Source organism: Rhea pennata, chromosome 2 (assembly GCF_028389875.1).
Source record: "Rhea pennata isolate bPtePen1 chromosome 2, bPtePen1.pri, whole genome shotgun sequence".
NCBI lineage: Eukaryota > Metazoa > Chordata > Aves > Rheiformes > Rheidae > Rhea > Rhea pennata.
The window spans coordinates 55,986,543-55,998,990 of record NC_084664.1 but is presented as its reverse complement, the minus strand read 5'-3'; the positions used below and the strand labels follow the sequence as shown (position 1 = coordinate 55,998,990).

Here is a 12,448-nt window from a genome sequence, read left to right as displayed (position 1 = left end):
AAAAGTGGTATTAAAGTTAAAATAAGGAAGCAAAAAAACAAGTAAGAACAGCAATAAACTTAGGGCCCAAATTATGTTGGATCTTACTAGCCTTGATGGAGACTTCTAACCCTTCTGCTAGGTGGAAAAGATCATTAGAGGTCTCAGATAAAGAAAATTCACCTTATAGTTCCAGATACTGAAATCACTAGAGAGCCTGGTTTAAGTTTATGAACCAGAACAAAACTTAAGAATTAAAATGACACAGGCAAATATCTAGCTCTGTTTAAGGAGCTCAAAGCATAGCCACTTCCTAGGAACGCATACAAATGAGTATCAGCACATCCTTTACAGGTGGGAAAGGAATCACAGAGGATGTTTTTGAATTGTCTGTTATCACACTGGAAGTCTGGAGAGGAGCGTACAAGAGAATACAGGTCTTGCGACTGTCCTCTCTGCTAAACCTGTCAGAGCAATAGGCTTGTGAGCCTTCAAAGAAAGTAAGCCGCTTCAGGGATCAGGTAACAAAGTGAGACCAAGGTAAAATGAGTGCAGAGTTCTACCCAAAGGATATAACACCATAGAGGGGTCTGGAGAGTCGAACAAATCACACAAGTTTCAACTTTCATCGTTTTAGATGTCACCAGACAGTTTCTGTTTCCACCTCTAAAGCAATCTCAGTGGTAGGCAGAGGGTTTTTTTCAGAAATCCGCCCAAGATGCTGTAGAATGTCTCAAGTTGAATAAACTTTAAGATTTAATAGTAAAGTCACAAGGCATCTTCAGACCTTTCCATGACAATTAAAAAAAAAAAAAAAAAAAAGAGTCCTCCATTTAATGTATAGAACTATGTAGACTTTAAAGAAATTTCATTAAAAAAATTGGCTCCTAGGCTGATAACTTGTATGTTCCATGGGTTCAGAACTTGCACTATTAAAAAAGCCCATAAACCCAGTTGGTCAATAAAGACTTTGTTGTTTTTATGAGTCCCTAAATATATATGTGCTTGATTAGAATCTTGCTGGTCTATCAGGAACACAAGTTCGTATCCAGGGAGTTTTTAAAACATGAATCATAGGGATTTTATTAATACAAATACCATAGAAAAACAAAGGAAATTAAACCACAAGACTATAAATGCCTGACTTAAATCCACCAAGGCAAGGAAATTAAGAGTGAAGGCTGCAAATCCATCCTGGTAATCCTTCTATAGCTCACTGTATTGTAGTTAGCTGTCTTGGATCAGCATACGAGACATATATGCACATACCATATGGATGTACCTATCTATTTGCATGTGATCCACCAGTGCATGCAGCATGTATGCTACAATGCTGAAGTGAAGAACAGAGTGACAAACACTAGCTAAGATTTTCACTTGCATTTGAAATGTCTTGGATTTTATAAGATTACAGTAAGTTAAGTGCTTAACATTATTGGAATGAGTTTTCTCTACATTAATTTAAATTGTCACGGTCTAAATTCAAGAAGAAGATTAAAGCTCCTGGAAACAGGTGCAAAGATATACTTTAAAAGCAGCATTAAAATGCATCCATGTTCTGGTTGACAGAAATTTCATTTACAATCCTGCACACAGAATATTCCTGCCAGGAGCAATATCAGTCTGAGGCAGGGCTAGGAGAGTATCTGCTGCTGCATAAAGGGGTACATTCCCACAAATGCTTAGGTCTCAGATACCGGTCATTCCACAACTGCTAGCCTACAGGAGTATCCTGTCAGGGGATACTTAATCAATGAGTTTTTGATGGAAACTTAGTAGAGAAGCAGACTACTTCTGTCTTGCTGTCTGCTTCTTGGCATATGAGTCTGGAAACTTAGACTCTGCCAAAACTTGGCCTCCAAAGTTTAAGTAGGCGTGAACTTCTAAATTTCAGAATTAGTTTGATCTGTATCACTTTGTTATTTCTCACTGATGTTGTTCCATAACCATTTCCAGCGAAAAAAAAAAATCACATCTGGAGTCTATTTCGGGTGGAAGTCAACAACAGAGCATACAGACACAAAGAATACCACATTTTAATGTCTCTGAAGGTAGCCTTTAACTTATGGGGCAAAAAAAAATTACAAACGACAAATAGCTAACACATTTGGAGTGATCAATAAACAACTAATAACTAGTAAACTCTTGAACCTTTCACATTTCCTCTGTAAAGGCAGCAATTTGCCACTAAACAAGATGAACAATTAACATAGGGCCAGGTCATTCCCACAGAAGATGCCTTGAAAAGTGGGGAAGAAGAAGAAGAAGAAGAAAAGAAAAAATAGTAGGATTCTTTCTATATTTCCTTTGGAAAAGCAGCTTTGCCCTTTCTCCCAAAAGCAAATGCTAGACACCCCAAGCAATATGCTTACTGGGAGACCAGGTGAAGATGTAAAACCTTCTATATGCTCCATCTTTAGGGATCTCTGCCTGCAGCATGAGTTCCCCTAAAATACAAGGTCGATGGAAAGCAGCCTGAGGATACCTGCTGTATGGCTTGCTCATCCGCAGGCAATCTATGCATGCCACAGTACACTGGAAGATGCACAAACTTCTACTTGTTTCCATGCAGGAAGGTAAGGAGGTTAGTCTTATGGGGTAGCTAACCCCATCTCCGAGTAAGTGAGCCCTTCACAGTGACTGTATTATGTGCAGCATTTATACAGTGTCAGTGGAGGTATACTTGGTTTGAGAGCGTCACTGAAATTGCTAGTGAATGCAGCTCCTTTTCTTGGTTCTTGTCATTCTTGTTCTGGTTATGTTAGTACAGTGCAGAAGTACCTGGGAATAAACTATTCCTCTAAGTGAAACATCATTTTGATTATTACTGACATTGGTGCTCATTAAAATACATAAGTGAAACACTGCCTTTCTGTAGACTCTGAAAGCTATTTCATGTTACTTGAAGGGGAATACAAACGAATAGGGACTGCAGCACTTTAGTTAAAAGCAGAAAATGTTCTAAAAACTGGACTTTGGACTCTAGATCAGTGAGCAATTGCGGTTTGTAGTTTATTTCTTTTCTTTCTTGTTTTTCATATCTTTCTGGTTTCTGATTTTTAAGCTGCGTGTACATGGGGGAAGGGGAATAGTGTATGTTTACTTTATCTGTTGTGCAATTAATGAAACAAATCTATGTTAAGATGAAACAAGAGCTAATAAATGTAAAACAATACATTTCCCCTTCAGTTACCATTACATCTTTACTCAACATTTATACTGACTGATCAGATCTCAAAAAAAAAAAAAAAAAAAAAAAAACTTTAAAACTTTTTTTGCCATTATCTCTGTGTAATGTTACTCATATCAGTGCATTTAATGGCTGTCTCCTAAGCTCTCAAGATGCTTAATACATTTCTCCTTCCACTGTATTGCAGCTAAAATATGACCTGCTGCTGTTTAAATAATGTAATTTAATGATTTCTCGTTTTCAGCCATGCAAGGCTTTCTTTCAGCACTGAAGCCTTTCACTAATGATTTGGGGAGATAGTTTGTTCTCTTTTCTTTCAGAACTCAAGACTGAGAAACTCTGACTTGGAAATATATTATTGACATCCACTTTAGATATAGTACAGTTTGTGGTGGAAATAAAATACACCAAGTTTCAGTGCTATGAATCTGGAATTTCTGACTTGTTGATTCCTTTTGAGGTTCAAGTACCATCCAAGTTTATTAGAGTAGAGAAGTCTAAAACACTGTTGTGTCATTGTCATGTGATGTAATTTATTTTGGCCCACCCTTAGTAGAAAGACTCCCAGACTGTTATTCATGGAGTGAGTACCTAGTGGTGAGCTGATAGACTATATGGTGGTAGGTTTTTTCATTTCTAACACTTCATTTCTAAAAGGACAACTAAAACACTAACTTTTTAACTACAACTGCTTTGGCTGTCATTCTAGTGAATGAAAGGACAGGACAGACCTTAACAACTCCTTATCACTGGAATAGACTCCTCATTCTCAGAGATTTCAACATGCATGCAAAAGGCCAGAAACATATATTAAGAAAACAATATAGAACAAACTCAGCCCCAAAACAGTTATCTTCCTGTTCAGACATACAGAAATGTTATACTTGGATAGAAAAAGTAGATGGGCTTCATGAGAGAATGCCTTTCCATGAATATCACATTCCAGACAATACTGGACACTGGACACTGACATTAAACAGCTATTAGTCCCTTGGAGAGATCCTTGAGAAGGATAACTAAATGAAGAAAAGACGACTCCCTCCCCCCAAACTTGAGAGAGATGTGACCTGCAAAAGGAGCTGCAGAAACTAAAAATTTTCAGTCCAGAGGAATGTTTTCCAAGAACTGAAAGGAGAATATCGATGAGTATCTGTTTGGATGATAAAAGGAAAACTGTCAGAATGTTTTCTGTATGAGTCAGTAAAGATGGGCCAAGAAGCAATGGACTAAAGGTAAAAATGGAGACAGTCAGACTGGCAACACATTGTCTTGTAAGGTACCTGTCACATTTTCTCCCTTCCCACAAGCTCATAACCGTTGGTGTGACCCCTCCAAAATTTCTGATGATTACAAAAACACTCCTGTGTTCCTGTGTAACTCTAAGAAATGGTGAGGGGATAACAGGTTTGCAACTGCATCTGGAAACAGGGACAACAGGTTCCGTAGATGGTGTTTAAACTTGTATCTTCAGTACTTTAGTGGATTCCAGTCAAAAGTGATGGTTGTTGATTTTAACATTTTGTTCAAAGAACTGCTGGTAAAAAGCCAAAGTTCTACAGGTAAATCTGTGTTATGTTCAGAGATGTTTGTTTACTCTAATGCAGATGGCTCTATTCTGCCACAAGCCCCTAGCATCTTTGTAAATTTTATTCTTTGAACGCTTCCTGTACATATTAAATTTACTTAATATGTGTCAGTGAAAATGTATTTTTGAACTAGTATTCCCTGGGAGAATTTACACATTCATCTTCCTTGTGTTCACAAGCATTTGACATATTTGCTCAGGGAACAGAAATAGTATAGCTGTGTGTGTGACAAACGACATAGTGTAATGAACAGAGAATAATCAAACATATATCAAGAAAAATAGTTTCCAAAGAAGCTTGCAATCTAAACCTATCTTCACTTACAGCAACAAAACTCCTACTGACTTAGTGGTGGATCAAGACTATATAGCAACTGAACAATTTAACATAAATAAATGTGAAAAAAAATCTTATTTATAGGTAACTGCCAACTGAAGAATAGGTAATTTCACTGAACAAGTTATACCATGTGAGAAATTTCCATATCATTAATCTCTCAATTTTACCAGTGTCTTGAATTTTTAAAGGAATTTTTTTGTCTTCTCTTTTCAAATACTGAATACATCTCCACTATGATTCTTATCAGTGAATGCTTAATTTCTTGCCAGAAGGAAGATTCTTCAGTGTTTTCTCCAATCACCCTGAGATCTCATGACACTGAACCAGATCTGAAAGTCTCCAAGAAGAAAACCATTGTTAAGCAGCTACGTGAATCACATTAAATTTGGTTGTATTACTCCCTTGTTCAACATTTAGTAGGAGTTCAAGTATTCTTAGTAGGAGTTCAAGTATTCTATTGGATCAGAACTTTTCTGAATCACTACATTATTCAGGAAGTCTTCAGGGTGTCTTTTGACTTACCCAGTAGTTTGGGATAAAGAGGTTTAGAAGTCTAATGATGAGAGAAGAACAAAACTAGAAAAGACCCAGCTCACAGAAGCACTGGACATCTATGCTTGACTGCTCTGGGAATTCAGGGACAGTAGAAGTGACAACAACGAGAGTACAGAAGATAGATTACAAAACAGCATGCAAACATGTCCCCCAGTCATTTAGACTGGCCATAGTATGGTGAGGTTTATGCGAGCTGGAAGTTGATGAATCCAGTTTGATTTCTCCCAAAGGGCATGGATTACCAAAACTGTGTTGATGCAAAGGCTTCTATGAGTATACTGTAAAAATATGCTGGTTATAAAACACACACTCTATGACGATCCTATGAGCAGAGGTCAATCATGTTCAAAGAAATCAGTGATTCCACATAGCAAGATGTTCTCTAGAAACACTGCATCCTCATCTGACTCTTACTTTCATTTACACATGCATAGAGTAATAGACTGTGTAGGAAGCAACAAAAGCAGATGCATGTTTCAGGGCTCTTAAGTGCTACCTTGACAAAGTAACTTCATTTCTTTGCCTGTAAGTTCCACTTCCAACTGAAGTGGGCAATGGGATTTCCTCCTTCATTTGGATATTGTAAGTGTAAATACAAAGTGTGTGAGGCACATGGGCAGAGGGTACAGAAGCAGCTACCTGAATTCATGGATCCTTTTCCTTTCAGTTATTTTAAGGATGACATGATTGCCTACACAGAAGGGGAACTGCACCTGGTGACCCTATTTGATCCTATACTTTTATGAACAAGTAAGAATTATAGAGGAAGACTTTTCAACTGATCAGGTCATTGCTTGCAAAATTTATTTGGCAGTGGAGTTGCACCTTTTAGCCAAGAATTATATACCCATGGCTAAACTAAAGAGCAAAGGTTGCTTGGCTTAATCCCTACTCTCCAGCTTTGCAACGCAGGGTGAATTAATGACGTAAGAACTGTACAAGTTTATGTTTATTTATAATACTACATACACAGCAACCATAACCTGGAACACTCCAGAGTGGAAAGATACGTTTTTATAATGCCTGTTTCCTCATTAAGATTTCATCACCCACCTACGCTAAAAAGGCACTTCCCTTTCACTTTGTTATATCTGCTTTTACCCGCTCCTGTTCCTGCATTATTTTTTTAATCTCCAGATCCCTACTTTACATGCACTCTCAAATTTTAAACAAGCAAAATTTGTGCATTAGTGTGTCTTTTTCATCTATGATTTATGAATGACAGGTTCTTTGGTGCAGCTTAATGGTATGAAAGAGACATTATTTTAAACATTAAAGTGAAAACCATTTACAACTATGATAAGAGAGGTCTGTTGACATTAAACTTTAAAACATGCACAAGGTAAAGGCAAGTAACTACTCCAACAGGTAACAGTACTATGCATGTGCTTTGTAGGGAGTTTGTTCTACACATTAGCTGTCTCTCTTTTCTCTGTTTCACAACCTGTAGGATATGGTGCTTCAAACAATCCATTAAGTCATCATCAGCAACCAGAGTTAATCACCTAAAAAGTACTTAGGGTGCAGTGCAAGCATTCTTTTAATAAAACTCCCTTTTTGTTTGTGGAAAACTTTTCTTACCATTTATGTCCGCAAGAAATAAAGAACGAATAATACAAAAAATTGAAAGAACTGAAGCTGTATTTTGATACTCTTCCCCATACTGCCACTACTTTCACATTGGATAGTTGTGTCTTACCATACCTCTATTAAAGCTGTTCTTGCAGCTCTATTGTGAGATTTTTGCTAATACCTATCTTGCTATATTTGGTTCAATTCAGTTCAGCAGCAACCTTATTTGTAGTAGTAAATAAATGTATTTGTGTTTTATATCATGTGTTTGGATTGAGTACTGTTTCTAACTGTGTTAGATGTAGTGATTAAACAGCACAGAATACTAGGGAAAAACAGGTATATGGTATCTCACAGTACTATGTTTCAGCCTCATTTTAGACCATAAGCAGAATACAACGCATATCTTAATGCAGACCGGTTGCAGACATGGTACAATGAGGAGGATACACAGATTAACTTTTTGCTTAGTTTTGGAGTCACGCAATTCCTCCAATGACTTGGACCATCCTCAGAGGATCCAGTGAACAGCAGAACTTTATGGCCTCACACATGAGGAATGAGAATGCATTAATAGTAACTATCTGAGGAAATTCTGATTTTATAAAAAAGGTTTTTAAAAAGTGACTTTGATGTACCGCTGGGTTTTCAGTTGCTTCTATTCATTCAATATACCCTAATCAGCAGTGGTTAAACAGAATACCTGACTTTTACTTCATGCTGCCATTTGAAATTTTAAAGTGAACTGTGAGTAGGGAACATTGATCACTGATACTGAAAAGACTAACGAACCATTCAAGTACCTTACAGTACTGACCTGTAGAATGTAAAAACCAGCCCCTGATGCCTTTTTATAATAATGCAAATACCCTTTATGTATCTCATGAGTATTCAAGAGCAATCCAAGTATTAACTTTCAATAAGTATTAGGAAGAACATTACACAGGACAAAGAGATCACGCACCTGCAAGCAAAACAAACAAACAGCAGAATCTTTTACAAAAATGCTAAACACAACTTACCTTGTAGATTTTGCAATGGCAAAGTCATAATGCCTCCTGCTGCAGCTGCTGCTACCAGCCCTTGGATGTTGGTGAGATTAGCTGTAGGTAGAGTTAGGACCAGTCCTTGTTGGCCACCCAGCTGTCCAGCCATGTTGAAAGGAATAAGGATGGGCTGATTGAGGGCTGGAGTGCCTCCTGGCATCACCCCTGCTACCGCTGAGGCTAACTGCTGGGCTGTCAGTAATGGCTGCAATGGAACAGAAAATAAGCCTATTTTACTGTGCTTTGCTCAAAATTACACGTTTATACGTCTTCTGCTTGCGATCCTTTAGTGGTGCAGTATAGACAGGCAATTACCATGCACTGTTTCCAGTATCTCATGGTATACATTTTCACCAACACAAAATGCCTTGACAAATTTGATATACCAAAGTTGTAAGCCTAATCATCATGTAGCATGGGAGCAATTCCAGTTGAATCTAGAGTGGACAATTCATTACACATGCACCACAGATATTTTATCAACACAAGAAAGCCTAATTCAAGCCAACCTATGAATTCCTGCAAAGATTTCCCAAATTTTCCCAGTTGTATATTGGTAAGAATTAAAAACACTGCAGTGACAACTGCCAGAAGCTATAGGGACTGTATGCAGACTGTACTATGAAGTCAGTTAGAACATTAAGTATCTTCTTGAAGTATGGTGATGTTTACTTTTAAAACTTTATGCAGAGCCATACTATTATCCCCCCATTTTGCTGCAAAGAAAATAAATAACCTGACATAAATGATAATGAAATGCTTTTACTAATGCAGGAGCTATATGTGACATGCAAAATTGTCAGAGCCAATAAGGCCACATTAAAATTGCACTAACTTTAAATATATAAGAAGTTCATATAATTTAACCTCCTAAATATGCCAAATGGCTTATACTTTATTTTAGAAAAACACAGAAAAAGCTAATCTTCCTAAGCAAATGCCTTTTAAAACATATACATGATACATGGATACTACCTTTTTGTAACACCAAAATGCAGCCGAACACCTTAGAATCACATTTTCTGTATTACACAGATAAATGATGATCATTCATGATAATTTACATTTCATCAAATTGTATGTTTCAATTAGCATAAAGGAAAGATACTGACCTGGGGCCCAACAGGGAAGGCAGGATGGGACTGACTGGGTTGGTGTTGGTCAACTGTGCTCGTATCAGACAGCACCGCGTTTCCTCTGGCCTCTAGGATTCAGAGAGAAAAATTACCTTAATATCAAGCCTGGGGACTGGCACATTACTTTCTACAGTGATGTCACATAACATCAAGCTGAAAATGATATGCTAAAGTGCTTTATCAATAACTCAAGCACTCAAATCACTTATCAGCGGCATAAATTATGCTAACATTCATTCAGACCAGCCAACTCATTCAAGGAGATACAAAAATCTGACAGCAGTGAAACTGAAGCTATCATCAACCCACCTAATGTGGGTTGCATTATACATCAATTTACATACAGTACATGAGCACTCCGCGTGTGTGGGAACTGCATTTTTTATGCTTAGGTGAGCATCAGCCACTCTGATCTCTGAAAGTAAAAATTATCTGAAAAACAATCAAGTCACAACTCCTTTGTGTCTTAATAAAGTCTTATGCCATTTACTGAGGCAAGAAGGGCTGCACTAGGCACAATAAAAGGCACTATGAAAACAGAAAATAAATATTCCTCCAAATGACAGCTACTCTCTTTGTCTTCTAAATTGTATATGAGAATAGCAAAATTCTGCAAAACCCAAGGCTTTTCAGTGTTTATTGAGATGCTCAATATGAACTATTTGCTGGCATTAATGACTTGCTAAGTGCAGAATATAATCCAGCCCCACTGGATTTTGCTGAAGTCTGCAAAATAGATTTTAAAAAGAAAAGGAAAGATGTCCTATCAAGTGCAATAAAGTACCAAGTTGTTTTCAAACCTACAACCAGATCCTCCAGCCCCTCCTGGGGAAGGACTCATTGATTCACACTTTTTCAACACTGATGGCAAGATCAGGCCCACATTTACCTTTGAAGCTGAAAGAATGACAGCAAGTATCAAAAGTAGCCACAAGAGTACTGCAGTCTTTCAAAAGGAAAATTCTGGCTACAACTTCAGGTTTTCTGGTTAGCATGAGAGCTTTTGCTCCGCTAGTTTGTTATTTTTTTCTGTTGTGTAGTTGAAACTCAATTCTAAGTAAACCTTAACAAGATCCTCTTTTCCAATGTTTGTCCTATGAATAGCAAGTGCAAGACAATTCAGAACCAGTTTATTGGCATGCCTTGGTGTGCTAGGGTAAAAGGATATGATTCTCTCATACTTATAAATTTTAAAGAGGGTATTATCAGCTCATTTAAAACAAATTCTTCTATATATTCTCCAAGGGGACAGACTTATAAATAATGGAAATGTGAAAAAAAAATACTTCAGCACATTAAGGTACAAATAAAATTGACTGCTACATATTATTCAATTGACTTCTATCTCTACAGCAAAGTGTCAATCATAACAGCATTTTAGAATGGGATTAAACAATAAATGTGCAGAGCTATTATGCAGAAATCTGAAAATCTGATTAATTTGTAATATTTTTGTGTGCTCTCAGAGTCAGAAATGGACATTGCTCTGGGAATGCTTACAAACGTTCTATTGAAATTTCTAAATTGATTTGAAACTAATAAAACATACAGACTTGCTGACATTTTATAAAGTGAATTCTGTCAAAATGTTTGGCATTTTATTGACTACTGTCATTTAATACAGAGAATAAGATGACCTATTATAATTGGTGAGGACTCCAACAATTGCCTAATAACATGTGAGACCCAGTCGCTACATTTTTTGTGTTTGATTTACTCATCTGAGATACCTGAAAAGCAAGAAATGTAACCAGGGAGCCAAGATTCAGTGAAAGCTATTTCTTTCAAATGCCTTACGATCCTAGCAGGATTGCTGCCATCAAACAGACCAAACCAAGGTTTTCTTCAGTATGATTTCCTCCTTTATAAAATATGGTCCTACATTACTGGACCATTGGATTACACAATTTTACCTTAGGTAATTTCCACATTTCATTATGGTATTTTTAAAAATCTTCTTATCACAGCCATGTGTATACAGTGATATTAGAATAAAGATTCAATACCAATAAATATATCAGTCCCCATTAAGATCAAATCTTCTAAAATAATTTTTAAATGTAATTTTAAGGGCTGAGAATTTTTTCTTAGTATGTGATTTAGTTAACATTAAAACAAGCTCCTAACAATCTGTCACATTATTAAATTGTCCTATGAAAGGTTTGAGTGAAGTGAAAAACAGCAGTGAAACACTTTACTAGAATTTAATCTTCCTGCAATTAATATAGCTTGATCTTTCAGCAAATAAATAAGAAGCCTCAAAGAAATATGCTTGTGCTTTAACATTTTTTCATGGTACAAGCTATCCTAAGAACCACTGTTTTCTGTTATCTGTACCCTAAGGATTTTGCAGTATTTCATCTCACAAGCTCTATGTTGTACAGGCAGGTTATGCAGGCCTATTAAACTAAAATTAATTACATTCTTTTCTTTTTGCATCGTACTAATTGGACTCACTTAGGATTACATTCCTTTCATATGGTCACTGATTGAAGATGATACATCTTTCTATTCCAGTGCTTGAATGCCTGCTTCCTCCAGCTCACTTTCTATGTGACACAGGCGTTTTAGTAAAAGAGCACACAGTTTCACATATAAGTGTGGTCTTACATGGCACCCTATATGAAATTATGCATGCTGTACGCTCAGAATCAAATTCTCACATTTTCTCTCATGCCCACATCTATTTTTCTCATGCACTTACAAAGGGTATTAGCTCCCTTCTAATCTACCTGCTGTAACAACCACTCAGGCACCAAGATTTTTTCAAAACTTGGAGGAAAATCTGCAGATTGCCTGCTGAGCTGGCAGTAAATACAACGAAGCACAAATTTCAGCATTAAGTTCTACTGCATCACACACAGTCACAGCATATGTTCCTTGCTGTATGCTATCTTTAGCGAAAAGTGCAGGTCAAAGCTCCCAGGAAGCCAAAGTACAGCACAAAACAGTGGCAGAACACCACTTTCCCTTTTCTACCTAATCAAGTCAACTGAGTGGATTCTCCTGAGTTTGGAAGATCCAAAAAGTTGAGACCACTCGATG

At 37.0% G+C, this 12,448-nt stretch overlaps 1 protein-coding gene across 1 annotated transcript in view; it reads right to left on the bottom strand.

The window, feature by feature from the left end:
* POU6F2 (POU class 6 homeobox 2) overlaps nt 1–12,448 on the bottom strand; it is a 314,168-nt gene that overhangs the window by 172,928 nt on the left and 128,792 nt on the right. The window contains exons 3-4 of the mRNA XM_062567913.1: nt 9,380–9,471; nt 8,244–8,472 (exon numbers count right to left, since the gene is read on the bottom strand). Coding sequence (XP_062423897.1) covers nt 8,244–8,472; nt 9,380–9,471 — 321 coding nt within the window. The remainder of the gene's footprint in view (nt 1–8,243; nt 8,473–9,379; nt 9,472–12,448) is intronic.